Source organism: Chionomys nivalis, chromosome 7, assembly GCF_950005125.1.
Source record: "Chionomys nivalis chromosome 7, mChiNiv1.1, whole genome shotgun sequence".
NCBI lineage: Eukaryota > Metazoa > Chordata > Mammalia > Rodentia > Cricetidae > Chionomys > Chionomys nivalis.
In genome coordinates this window covers 10268905-10282899 of record NC_080092.1, presented here as the reverse complement: position 1 = coordinate 10282899, position 13995 = coordinate 10268905, and the positions used below count along the sequence as shown (strand labels likewise).

At 50.8% G+C, this 13995-nt stretch overlaps 1 protein-coding gene across 3 annotated transcripts in view; it reads right to left on the bottom strand.

The window, feature by feature from the left end:
- Coro7 (coronin 7) overlaps positions 1 to 13995 on the bottom strand; it is a 56157-nt gene that overhangs the window by 25365 nt on the left and 16797 nt on the right. For all 3 annotated transcript variants that reach the window (XM_057775646.1, XM_057775648.1, XM_057775647.1), the window contains exons 7-9: positions 13689 to 13739; positions 4488 to 4574; positions 3948 to 4030 (exon numbers count right to left, since the gene is read on the bottom strand). In XM_057775646.1, coding sequence (XP_057631629.1) covers positions 3948 to 4030; positions 4488 to 4574; positions 13689 to 13739 — 221 coding nt within the window. The remainder of the gene's footprint in view (positions 1 to 3947; positions 4031 to 4487; positions 4575 to 13688; positions 13740 to 13995) is intronic.

Genomic DNA, 13995 nt, shown 5'->3' with positions numbered 1-13995 from the left:
GACTAGGTAGGGCAGCTTACCCTAGCTAGCCCCAGTCTCCTGCCTGCAGGAGCCACAGGGTCTGTGTATAAGGTTGGAAGGGTCTCATAGCAAACACAGGACACAGAGGGACTCAAAGGGAGGTCACATCCTCCTTGGGTGCTGTGAAGGGCAGATTACCCCTGCCTTCAATAGCGAAGACAGCCTGGAGCTTCCTTATTCTAGAGCCTAATGATGGTGATCCTGAGACAGGTGGCTTCCAGTCTCTACCGCAGAATCCTGGGCCAGCCAGGTATGTGTGGCCCCAGCTCCTTCCTGTCTACACTGTACAGGAGGGCATTGGTGGGGGAAACATGGGTCACCAAGGCAAGAAGCTTGCCGGACAGAAGGGGGAGGCCCGAACAGAGCATTAGCAGCAGGGACAGGGCCAAAGGGCTGTCTGGCTTGTAGATGGTACAGAATTTGGTGGCCCTGAGTACTCTTTCACTTCCTGCCCTGGGGATATATCCAGCAATTCTGGAACCCCAAGAAGGGTGTTTTCTAGGAAGACTACAGGCTGTGGGGCAGCAAGACTACATCCAAGGACAGATGTGGCCTGGACTGAGGTGGGCAGCTCGGGAAACTGAGGGACACATGGCATCATTATCTGTTACCCGTAGGACAGAGAGGAGCTGGGCCCTGGAAGGGCCCAGCAAAAGCAGAAGCACGCCATTCACAGGCCCCCAGTGCCAATCTGTCTTCCATGGGTCATGGTCCTGGTATGAAGTCTCACCCTGGAGGGGAGGAGGAGGCCCAGCCAGGCCTGGGGAACAGGCCCTGTGGTTCGGGGTGTTGATGTCAGCATCAAGTCAGTCTCAGCCACAAGAGGCTCTGGATTCAATTAGTGGCTGCTGAGGGCTCTGGCGGAGGCAGGAGGTGGACTGGACGGGTCATGTGGGGCAGTAGGTGGGAGCATCGGGCCTGGGTGGGGCCTCTTTCTACAGAGGCTGCAGTGGTGGCGGCAGCAGCCCAGGTGGATTTCCTGTAGGCCTGGGTTCTATTAGGACAGCAGGCGTGGTGAGGCCTGTCCCTCTCGCCAGCCCCATCAAAGGGGCCTTTGTGGGCCTGTGGCCACTGCTGAAGTATGGCAACTGCTGAGTAAATGTTTTTTCTGTAAAGCAAACCTGGCTTAGAGGGATGGCAGGGTGGGGTGGTGAGGCCTAGAGAAAGGGGAAGAGGCCCTCAGGAAAAGTATCCAGATCCCATCCTTAGCGGGGCCCAGGTCAAGTCAAACTAGATGGCTGTGAAGTGTGGGGTCTTTTCATTGGAAGCACCGTTCCAAAAGCTTCATAAGCTCCCATTCCAAGGCTAACGGTTTCCTTGAGAGGAGGAGAGGCACCCATGGGGAACAGCAGTAATAGCTCACAGCTGCAAGACGGGTGGGATCCCAACCCCTGCTTCCTGGTGCAGAGAGAGGTGACAAGCCACAGGGAGGGCTTTCACCCTGCTGCTACGAAGGGAAGGACCTGCAGTTCACCCGCACCTTTCGTACCATCTTAATACCCAGCCTCTCAGTACACCCAGGAGCAAGGGACGAGGCAGGCATGGCCCTCTACCATAGCTCTCTTCAGTAACCGGCACCTCCAGCCTGTGCTGAACCTGGGATCGGGCACACGGGAAGTACTGGAAAGCCCAATGAGCACGCCGCAGGGCCTGCGGGAGACTGGCGACATTCTGCCCTCTGCACTGTGGCAGGCAAATGACAAGGGATGGTCAGAGATGGAATCATGACAAAGGCCCCAGGAGAGGAGGATGGGGAGGGCATGTACCTGACCCTGGGGCCCTCTAGCTCTTGTGAGCACACACTGTTCTGCCTAAACCAAGATGGAAACTCTGTAACAGAGAGATCAAGGGTGGCAAGTGACACGGCTGCCAACCCTCCCCTGGGGCTGCGCCCAGAGCTGGCACTCTGCACTTTCCATCTTCAATCATGGCAGGGGCGGGGCGGGGCAGGGGTCTGCTTTCCAGTATGCCTGTGAGGACACGGGGACCTGCCACCTCTCTCAGCAGCCTAGTTACTGGCATGCATCAATGTCCACCAGCTTTGTGGAGGCTGAAGAGTCCTAGTTCCCTTGCCAAGGGAATCGGCTCGCCAGGGCATAGGCCAGGGCTGGGGGCTGTTGGGAGGAATGCTGGGCTGACGGCCCATCTGGGAGTGATTTGACAAATTCCAGTCCTCGTTGGTCCTTCGAGGCTATTCTTAACTGCCGTAATTACAGGGTCAGCCCTGGCCAGTGGCACCATGGGGTCTGGGCATGGTTAACTCTTCCAGGGGCCATCCTAATGCCGGGCAGGAGATGCCCTGCAAGGGAGGGGATACTTAACATCACTACCACTGAGAGTGGAGCCTGGTTGGCTGGAAGTGCTCGGTGAAAAGTACCTGACTGATGGTGTCAAGTGCCCTTCACACCTGCAGCACCTCTGCGGGAGGCCTGCAGGGAACAGGTCATCTGGCTTGGGTAAGTCTGGAGATAAGATGCTAAGACAGTGCCAGGCCTGGGGACACAAGATAAATGCTAGTTGTGTAGCTCCAAAGCCCAGCACCTCTGTCTCCCCCAGGGCAGTGCCGTCCTGATGATACTTCTCTTGAGACCAAGCCCCTGACCCTGAATATGCCTCAGCTTTGCCTTCCTCATCTATAAAATAGATATTGCCAAGTCAGGCATGATGGTGAATGCCTTTAACCCCAGAATTCAGGAGGCAGAGGCAGGCAGATCTCTGAATTCGAGGCAAGCCAGGTCTACAAAGAGAGTTCTAGGACAGCCAGGGCCACACAGAGAAACCCTGTCTCAAATAAACAAAGTATTTCAGCCTCTCCCTGCACAGTAAAGGGTGGGATGCAGAGTGTCTATTGCCCTGACCACACCTCATCCTCTGCCAGTCTAAAGAATACGACTTCCCAGCATTCCCTGACCCCTAATATGATGCTCTTGTTTCTGAACCTTTGATAACCCTCGCCCCAATGTGATTCAGAGTCTTCAGTTCTGAAATATTCTAGAAAGGAGAGGCTGGATGATAGCCAAGGACCAGGGACCTATTCTGTCTCCAGTATTCCCCACTCAACCTACCCCGAGGGTTCCCCATCAGTCCTTCCATCAATAATCAGCTTCAGAGCAGGGTCCAAGTTCCTCCCTCCTTCCCTACAGCCATGCCTGGCAAAGTCTCTGATCCTCTTGGAGCCTCCTTAGCTATTCATGATGGCTGTGCAGATTGAATAGACTGTTTATCTGAAGAGCCAGCTTGCTAGTGACTGGTTATACGCCATTACAGACCAAGAGCTGCTTGGCCTGGCCAGGGATCCCATAAACTTTCTTCCACATACTTTTGGGAGGTAGGAATGGAAGAAGTACCCATTATCCTTTGCTCTCCAAGGGTAGCTGAGGACATATGTGAGGCAGGTCCCAAGCAAACTTCCTATATAAACTTCAGGGGACTCCAGGCCCCCTGTGCCTACTACACACTCCAAACACAGCCATCTGCCCCAGCATCTCATACTCATCGGTGTTTACCTTCCTACCACAACCTCAAGTATCGCTGGGCCCTCAGCTCCATGAAAACATCCATAGCCAAAGCAAGCCCATTTCTATCACCTATACCCCAATGACACATTTTCAAAGTCATAGCTCCTCCCCTAAATTCAAAAACACACTTGAACGAACCCCTAGGCAGTGAAGTGTGCCCCATGACCAGGGGCCTACTTTTCTGACAGGGCCCCAAGAGGATAGGACAAGTTCATTCATTGGCCCATTTCAGACAGCCTCAGCATCCCCTGCTGGTAGAGCTGGGGTGCTGGGTCCAGATGCAGCCCAGGCTCAGCGCTGGTCACACTCGAGTGATCAGCCAGCCTCAATGACAGGGCTGTCCCAGTGGCCAGTGTGAACACCTTCTAAACTCTTGGCTCCCAGCTCCCAGCACGTTAAAGCTCCTACCCAGGCGAGGTGTCCATAGTGGCGGAGGCCAAGGCGTTGCTGAGGCAGCGGGTGTCCCAGAGCTTCACTTCTCTTTCCCGCATCTGTGGGGAAGCCGGAGAGAGGCTCAGAGGAGTCTCCCTGCTCCTGGAGCCCAGTGTGTAAGGGTGCAGCCTGGCATGGTCCCCTGCCCCAGAGCAGCAGGGAGTCATGACAGGGAGGGGGAGTTTGGGTTTTCATGTCCTGTTCTGCCCCTTTAAGAACCTTTGGGTGACAAGGGACAAGGGGCGTTTCCCTCCATGGACTCTGGTCCCTGTGGGGCCACCATGGCTCCTAGGGTCAAGCTTAGCTACTGCAAATGGAATCTGCTAGTTTTCTAAAGCCCTCAGTTCCCTGGGGGCTCAGGACCCAGCTGCACAGCCAGGCCGTATATGGACAGGCCTCTAACTGGCTGTCTGCACCCACCTCCCAATGGCCTCACCCAACCCTCAGGAAGCAGGAGCCTAAAGGACTAGACAAGTTCCTGGCTGGCAGTGCCCAGAATGTTGGAGGAAACACTACCTGGTTGAATCCGGTGGATACAAGATGCTCCTGCATGCCTGTCCAGGCCAGTCGGGTATCTTTGTTGTTCTCATGGGCCTGTGTGCTCTGCGGGGAAACAAGCGACAGCACTGAGCCATCAGGGCCCCCTACTGGGGACAAGGACCTCCTGAGAGGCTGGGAACTGGGATGTCCTGAGCATACTTGTCTGAGTGCCCACAGAGAACAGGAGAGGTGCTGAAGGCCACATGTGCCACAGGAAGAGCCCCGCCTCCACCTCTGAAGGCATCTCAGCACCCAGAGGCCACCAGGCTCAGGTTCATCCCCCTCCTCCTGAGTGCAGCAGCACTTTCTCACCTCCGTGGGTGCCCTGAGGGTTCTCATTTAAGAGCTGTATGAACTTGGGGAGTGCACACCCTCTGCGCGGCTCATTCGTCTCACTCGTAAACGCTTACGGTGCCCATGCCACCCACTCCCTGGAGCTGCCTGGAGGATCAGCTGAGAGCGCACATAGAAGGGCCGGGCCTTGAGAAAAGCCCCGTGCAAATCACGGGATTAGAGGGATTATTGCCGCCTCCTGTCACTGCCAGCAGGACAGAGGGCGGGCCTGTGGCCAGGCTCTGGGTAACATCCTGGAGAGGGTAAAGCAGTGCCCCTGGTGGCCCTTCAGGGGTGCTGGAGCATCTGACAGACAGGAAGGCTGCAGCCCCCAGAAAGGGAAAAGTTTACACAGCAGGGGGTGGATGGCCCTGTCCCCCTTGGGCCATGGCAGGAGGGAGTCCAGGGGCCAGAGGAAATGCAAACAGCTCTCTCCCAGTCACCCTGGCCCCTGGAGCCTGAGACAAGGACCCTGTTACCAAAAATAGCTCACCCCAAATGTGGCCAGCCTCCTCCAAACTTCCCACGATCTCCTTGGGAATGAATGAGGCAGGGAAGTAGCTTGGAGAAGCTGGCCCAGGGCCCCCTCCCCAGCATGCAGAGGCTGACCCCAGCGTGGGAGACCACTGGAAATGCTCCGCCTGTCCTTCAAGGGGCTTTTCTCACTCTTCCTTTCCCACCCAGCCACAGTGGCACAGGAAATCGGAGACGGAGCCTGAGAACTAGGGCCCCAGACTTCTCTCTCCACGTAAAAGGGGCTGCAGGGTCCTCACAGGGGTCAAGTCACTGGCTCGCCTCTGACACACTATTATGGGTCAGCAGTGTCATCTGAGCTCTTGTTCCTTCACCAGTGTGCAGTGTCCCTTGTGAGGGCGGAAAATTAGATGGCTCATAACCGGTCAGCACGTCACTCACTCATTCACGTCCATCAAGCATGGGAGGCAACAGTGGGCGGGGCGAGTCTAAGGCCAGGAGTGTGCATGGTGAAGACGATCATTCTTTCCTAATACGAATGTGCTGTGCTAGGGGCTAGAGACACGGGAGAACCAATGGGACATTTACACACAGAGTGTGTCAGGAGGCCAGCAGACTGAATGGAGGAACGTCACTGCAGTTACTATCTGTGCCACAAAGGAGCAGAATGAAGGCTAGCGGAGGAAGCCCTGAGTCAGACTGCCTTGGTGAAAAGCCACCCTTGCCGCCACTGCCCCGTCCCTGGATGAGTTCTGTGCCTCGCTTTCTTCAGCTCTGAAAAGCACAATGGCATCTTCTATTGTAAGAGCTAGGTGTCAAAGTCTACTAATGTCCAGCACTGTGTCTGTGTTTTGCTGTTTAATTTTTTTTGGGGGGTGGGGTTCTCAGACAGGATTATGTCATGTAGTCCAGGTTAGTCTTGAACATTTGATTTTCTGCCTCAACTTCCTAAGTGCCGGGCTTATGTGGTTTTTTTTTTTTTTTAATATTTATTTATTATGTATACAATATTCTGTCTGTGTGTATGCCTGAAGGCCAGAAGAGGGCGCCAGACCTCATTACAGATGGTTGTGAGCCACCATGTGGTTGCTGGGAATTGAACTCAGGACCTTTGAAAGAGCAGGCAATGCTCTTAACCACTGAGCCATCTCTCCAGCTCCTGGGCTTATGTGTTTACAGATGTGCACATGACATCCAGCTGCAGATGTCTATTTTACAAGGTAACAGGGCAGAGAATGTAACTGAAGGAACTTTTTATTTGAGCTAGAATGGAAGAATCCACACAGAACTAACTCTGCATGGAGACTGGGAAGCAAAAAGCTCCATGAGGCAGCAGGTAGGGAAAGGAGGTGGCTAATCTGGTGCAGAAGTTTCTGTGACTACCATGGCCAGCAAAGGAGCCAAGAAGGTAATCCAGTTGTGCCTGATCAGTAGTTGGTGCTGGCTCAAACTCTGGGAGTCTGACCCCAAATAGTTTATTTTAGACATATTTAAAAATAGCACAATTTGGTGAAAATTTTCCTGGTAATAATTAAATCAGTACTGTGTGATGACTACATCAAAACTCTTTGTAAAGAACATGTGATACCTTCCAGAGGAATGGGCTCTACAGACTGACAAGCTCATGACAAGGGTCTGGGGGAATCTAATGTTGTCTTGGCCATAAAGATAGCACAAAGGTCACCAGGCTATTATCCACATCCGCTCCCAGACTTCTGGTTGGATAAACAGGTCATGGATCCCTCCCTTTGAAGGGGCAACCCTGTGTGTTTAACATTCCTGGTCCCCTTAGTGGTCATCAGTGACCACAAGGACCTCTGTACTTCCCACAGGTTGGGGTGGCTGCCACCGGCAGCTTTCCACGCAGATATATAGACTGGGGTAGACTGTACCTTGGTCCGCATCTTCTACCTTCCCATTCACATACGGAGAAATCAAGGCCTAGACAGAGGAAGCTATGTGCCATGATTGCCGAAAATGCAGCTGTCGGCTCCTTCAATCCCTAAGCCTTGTGAGCTAGGACCCATTATCATGAGGAGGTCTTGTGACTCATGGGTAATGAGACTCACAGCTGGAAGGCGGCAGAAGTGGGACCACCACCAGTTCAGCCGACTCTGGTTTCCAGCAAACTTCCAAGGCTGACCTACACTGTAGGTCATGTAGACCTATACTGATGCTCATGTAGGTCTTTTCTGTCACTCAGTCCCCTAACAATTCTCCCCATCTCTGGCCTGGAGAAAAGAACAGGAATGGCAGTGGTCCGGCTGCCCCAGCCAACCACAACCAGGGGGCAGCGGCAATTTCACATTCTAACTGAGGGGCAGTCACATCCCTCTCCAACGGCATGTCATTGGAGTTCCCAGCGTAGGGGAGGACCTCTCAACTCCAGGAGATGGGCAGTCTCCTTGGCAACTACAACAACTACCAGAAGGTACCTACTTGGCTCATGACTCCCTTCCCCCTCCTCCTGGCTCTTTTTTTGAAATAGGGAATCGCTAAATAGCCATGATGCCACTATCACCATCCTCCTCCTCATCCAACCATCATGACGCTAAGGTAGTCAAAAAGCACCTGTCCAAAAAGAGAGGTCAGAGATGGGCAGTGGTGGCACACACCTTTAATCCCAGTACTCAGGAGGCAAAGGCAGGCAGATCTTTGTGAGTTTGCCAGGACAGCTAGGACTGTTACACAGAGAAACCCTGTCTCAAAAGACTAAAATAAAATTTTTTTTAAAAAAAGGCTTGTTCCAACTTTCTCCTGCCCTCAAACTTCAGAAGTTTTAAGTTGAAGAGACAGCTCAGAGGTGAAGAGTATTGGCTACTTTTCCAGAGGACCCAGGTTTGGCTCCCTCAACCCACATGGCAGCTCACAACCCTCCCTAATTCCATTCCCACTTATACACATGAAGGCAAAGCATACACACAAAAATAAATACGTTTAAATGCAAAAAGAATTGCTGCTTCCCTTGATTAATAATAGCTTCAGGGCCTTGCTTGCCCCCACCCTAGGCTCTGGCTTAAAGGATGGCAGAGAAAGTCTAGAGGCTCAGGGAGGTTGGGCTGGGGCTCTGCTTCTCTGCTGGATCCTGGGCCAATGACACTTGCTTAGGAGGCTAAGACAGGAGGTCACTTGAGATAAGACCAGCCCGGGCCACACAGTGAGAATCTCCATCTCAAAAATTAAAAAAATTAAGATAGGAAGATCAGAAGTTCAAGGCTAACCTAAGCTATATAGTAAGTTCAACACACGCCTAGAATACATGAGGCCCTGTCTCAAAAACAAACAAACAAACAGGGGGCTGGAGAGATGGCTCAGAGGGTAAGAGCACTGGCTGCTCTTTCAGAGGCCTTGAGTTCAATTCCCAGCAACCACATGGTGACTCACAACCATCTGTAATGAGACCTGGTGCCTCCTTGCCAGCAGTACACTGTATGCTTAATAAATAAATAAATCTAAACTTTGAAAACAAACAGGCCGATGGTGGTGACTCACACCTTTAATCCCAGCACTCAGGAGGCAAATTTGAGTTCAAGGCCAGCCTGGTCTATAGAGCAAGTTTCAGGACAGCCAGAGCTACACAGAGAAACCCTGTCTCCAACAAAAATAAAACCCCAAAACAATGATAGATAAATAAATAAAAACCTACACAAATAAAAATAGAAATAAGAAATTAAAGCAAAGTAAGGGTATAAAATACAGAAGGAGCCACCCAAGGTCGCTTGCTTCAAGATTAAGTGCCTAGAGGCAGAGGCCAAAGATGACAGCGGAGAGAGGACAACTTTGGAGGAAGTCCATGGGTTCAGATGAAGACAGGCCCAGAACAGAGCAGGTAGGACCAGGGTGGTATACTCCACCCCACCCCCACTTTGGCTCCTGTTAGACAGGAAGGGGGAACTCAGAAAAAGCGCTTTCAGAAGGAGTCTCTGTGAGCTGGCCCCTCGGCTCACACCACCCTGGCCGCCAGCAGCGGTTTTTCTAATAGAAGCCAGGTGTGGGCCAGATGCCCTGGGCGGAAGTTGGGGGGAGGCAGGGACGGTTGGAGGGCAGCATTCCAGGCCTGTGCTGCCCCCGCATTGCATACAGCCTCATAGCCAAACACAGGCACCATCCCAGAGGCCAGTGGAGCTGCCCACGCTCTTCCCAGATCTCCTGGCTAAAGCCCCTCCAGGGGGCTCCTCCAGCTCAGATCCTCAGCGCCTGCTTGTACTCTGCAGCAACATGGAAACCCCTGGCTAGCAGCCACACCAGCTCCACCTCAGCCTCGCTCACAGACCACCTCTGTGGGGTGTTAGGGAGGCGTAGGAGGGGAGGGAAAAGGGGGTGGGGATGGGGGAGAAGGCAAGCTGGAAGGAGGCCACTGCAAAGGGGAAAGAAGAAAGAAAACACTCAGAAAGTTGGCCCAGGGTGATGCCTAATAGACACAACTGCAGGTGCTTTGTGTAGCGCTCCCAGAACCGTGGGTACGGGACCCCGAGAAAGGGCTTCTGTCTCACCCTAAAGCAGATTTGGGGACCTCTTTCTAGGCAAAGGCTTGGGGGTCAGAGAAAGCGAGCAGGCGAGGTCTACTGTTCACACCTCATCAACCTGAGATTCAAATGACCCACTGGGATGCAATCAGCAGCTTTTTCAGGGACTTTGCTCTCGGCTCAACCATCTGATGGGGCCTCTTTTCAGTCCTCAGCTGGACAGAGTAGAACTAATAACTATTTAGGCCCAAGAGGTATAATGTACCAAGTGAACAGATTTTTTTTTTTTTTTTTTTTTGGATTTTCGAGAAGGTGAACAGATTTTTGAGGATGAAGGTACAAGAGCCCCAGGCTTATGGGGACCTAGTCCTCCAAACAGAGGAAAGACTGCTAGGCCACTGGCAACGGAACCAGGATTTATCCCTGCTGCTTGTGCTGGCTCTTTGGAACTCATTCTCTTTGGAGGGATAACTGTGCTCAGCCTAGATATAGTAGGGAGGGCCTTGGTCCTTCCTCAAAGCAATGTGCCTTGCCCTCTCTGGGGAGTGGATGGATGCCGGGGAGGTAGAGGGAACTGGAATTAGTATATAAAATGAAAAAAGATAGTTTTTTAAAAAATAAAATAAAAATAGAAAAAAAAAATCCCAAAAAGATTTCTGGGAAAAACAAAACAAAACAAGAGGAAAACTATCTGTGATGGGTCTTTACTAAGGAACAAGACTTTGTACCACACCTCCCTGGGAAAAATGTCTCATCAGTTTTCAGTTCTAGAAAGAACTAAAAATTCCTGGGACTCAAGTGATGGCTCAGCTGTCAAGAGCACCGGCTACTTGATCAGAGGCGTTTGATTCCCAGCATCTACATGGTGGCTCACAACTCTACGTAATTCAAATTTCAGAGGAGCTGCTATGCTCTTTTGGCCTGTAAGGGCAGCAGGCATGCACATGGTGCTATAGACATACAAGCAAAATGCTCATAGCCATGAAATAAAGTGGTTTTTTTTTTTTTTCGAGACAGGGTTTCTCTGTAGCTTTGGAGCCTGTCCTGGAACACCCTTTGTAGACCAGGCTGGCCTCGAACTCACAGAGATCCACCTGCCTCTCGAACTCACAGAGATCCGCCTGCCTCTGCCTCCCGAGTGCTGGGATTAAAGGCGTGCGCCACCACCGCCCGGCAATAAAGTGTTTTTTAAATTCTTTTTAAAAAACATTTTCATTTCTTTTTATTTTATTATCTATATAGTGTTCTGCCTGCATGTGTGCCCGTGGGCCAGAAGAGGGCACCAGATCTCATTATAGATGATTGTAACCTGAGTCACCAATCACTCCAGCCCTTTAAATCTTTAAAAAAAAAAAAAAAAAAAAAAAAAAGGAAAGGAAGAAAGAGAAAGAAAGAAATACTAGGGCTAGAGAGATGGTTCAATGTGCATGATGCAATCCCAGCACTCGCAAGGCAAAGGCAGGAGGATCTCTGAGTTCAAGATCTATAGAATTCTAGGACAGCCAGGGCTACACAGAGAAACCCTGTCTCAAAAACCAAAACAAAACAAAAATATGAATTATGCTCTTGCAGAGGATCCAACTACTATCTGTAACTCTAGCTCCAGGAGATCTGATGCCTCTGACCTCTGTAGGCACCTGCACTCACATTAACAAACCCTTACCCAGACACACGATTCAAAATAATAACTGTTGGGGCTGGAGAGATGGCTCAGTGGTTAAGCGCACTGGCTGTTCTTACAGAGGACTGGAGTTTTTACCCATATGACAGGTCACAACTATTTGTAACCTCTGTTCCAAAGGAACCCACTGCCCTCTTCTGGCTTCTATGGGCACTGCATGCATGAGGGGTACACATACATGCAAGTAAAATAACCATACATATAAAATAAATAAATATTTTTAAAAGAACAATAAAAATAAATCTTCTTAAAAAAGAAAAGAGAGGGCTGGAGAGATGGCTCAGTGGTTAAGAGCATTGCCTGCTCTTCCAAAGGTCCTGAGTTCAATTCCCGGCAACCACATGGTGGCTCACAACCATCTGTAATGAGGTCTGGTGCCCTCTTCTGGCCGCAGACATACGCACAGATAGAATACTGTATAAATAATAAATAAATAAATAAATGTCGGGTGGTGGCGCACACCTTTAATCCCAGCACTTGGGAGGCAGAGGCAGGCGGATCTCTGTGAGTTCTAGGCCAGCCTGGTCTACAAGAGCTAGTGCCAGGACAGGCTCCAAAACCACAGAGAAACCCTGTCTCGAAAAACCAAAAAAATAAAAAAATAAAAAAATAAATAAATATTTAAAAAAAAAAAAGAAAAGAGATCCGGGTGGTTGTGGCATACACCTTTAATCCCAGCACTCAGGAGGCAGAGGCAGGTAGATCTCTATGAGTTTAAGGCCAGCCTGGTCTACAAAGGGAATTCCTTCCAGGACACTCAGAGCTGTTATATAGAAACCCTGTCTTAAAAAACAGAAAAAAAAGTACAAATACAAAAATACCCAAAATACCAAGTATGGTAGTTCACACCTTTAATCCCAGCACTCAAGAGGCAGAAGCAGGTGGAATTTTGTATCTGTAAGTTCAAGATTAGTTTAGTCTACATAGAATGTCAATCAGGGCAACATAGTGAGACTCTGTGTCAAGAGAGAAAGAGTGGAGACAGACAGAGAAGGGGTGGGGGTGTCAGGAGAGATGGCTCAGCAGTTAGGAGTGCTTCTAGCTCTTCCCAAGGACCTGAGTTGAGCACCTGGCTCCTACATCAGGTGGCTCACAGCTACATGCAACTCCAGCTCCAGGTCTCCAATCCCTATTCTGTCTTCAGTGGGCACCCACGTATATACGTGTGCACGTAGCCTGTCTCTCATACATGCATATATACACAAAAACTATTAAATAAATCTTGAGAAGCCAGGCGGTGGTGGCACACGCCTTGAATCCCAGCACTCAGGAGGCAGAGACAGGTGGATCTCTGTGAGCTCGAGGCCAGCCTGGTCTACAGAGCAAGTTCCAGGACAGGTTCCAAAGCTACAGAGAAACCCTGTCTAGAAAAAAAACCAAAAGAGAAATTAAAAATCTTGAGAAAGAGAGAGAGTAAGAAACAGAAATAGAAATTCACCGATCTCATTCCCTGCTTAAAGCTCTAGAGGCTTCCCACAGCCCCGGGGACAGACCCTTTGTGTAGACAGACTGCCGCCCCTCTAGAACAAGCTCTCGTCTCCCCTTCCCATCCTCTCAGATGACTTCTAGAACAAACTCTTCCCAGCTCTGGCCTTCTGCTTATGGCCATTGTAAAACTGAGTCCTCATCTGTAAGCTAGTTTCTCAGGACAAACACTAAACCCTCCAGGAAAGAGAAGCCCTTAACAATCACTGAGGACAGGGCCATCTGTATGGCTAGCTGACTGCTGCCTACAGGGTCTCTGCTGGAGAAATGAATGACTCTCCAGAGGCCCGAGGATCATGACTGTGTGGGCTCCAGGCACCCAGTACGCAGATGACAAGAGACCTACAGTCCCCAGGTCTTTCAGGAAAAGGAAGCCAGTCCATCCTGTGGACACAGAAATTAGGATGCGGATTCTTCCCGATTCCTCAGTAGCTGGTCTCTGCCGACCATGCCAGGTAAAGACAGCAGGGCTCACAGGAGGGAAGGAAGTTGAAATCTCACATTATGTTCCCTAAGTCGACGCATGCCTCCACTGACAGCCTGAGGGCAGCCTGGCTGCATCCCACCCTGTGAGCAAAGATAGGTGCTAGGTGCTGCCCAGGATTCAGAGATCAGGTCTCAGAAAGAGTTCCCAGCAGCACTAGCTGCTGTCACCACCAGGTCCTCCATGTGCTGGAACTGTGCAGTCCTCATCCTAGGTAGGGCTTTTTACCCACCAGCAATGGACACAGAACTTACCTGAGAGGCCTTGGTTCTTGCTCTGGGGTCAAAGATCCGTAGCTGCTTGTCCTAAAAAAGAACGGACATATACTGGAAAGTAAACATAGAAAGTAACAGAGAAAGATATCCAACATTTGTCTGCATGGACACACACATCCCTCCCCGACATGTATGCATATTGGCAAACACTCTAGTGAAAATTAGCCTTTCATTTCCTTTTTTTCTTTTTTGGGACAGGGTTTCTCTGTGTAACAGTTCTGGCTGTCCTGGAACTCTCCCTGGAGACCAAGCTGGCCTAGAACTCACAGAGATCCGCCTGCCTCTG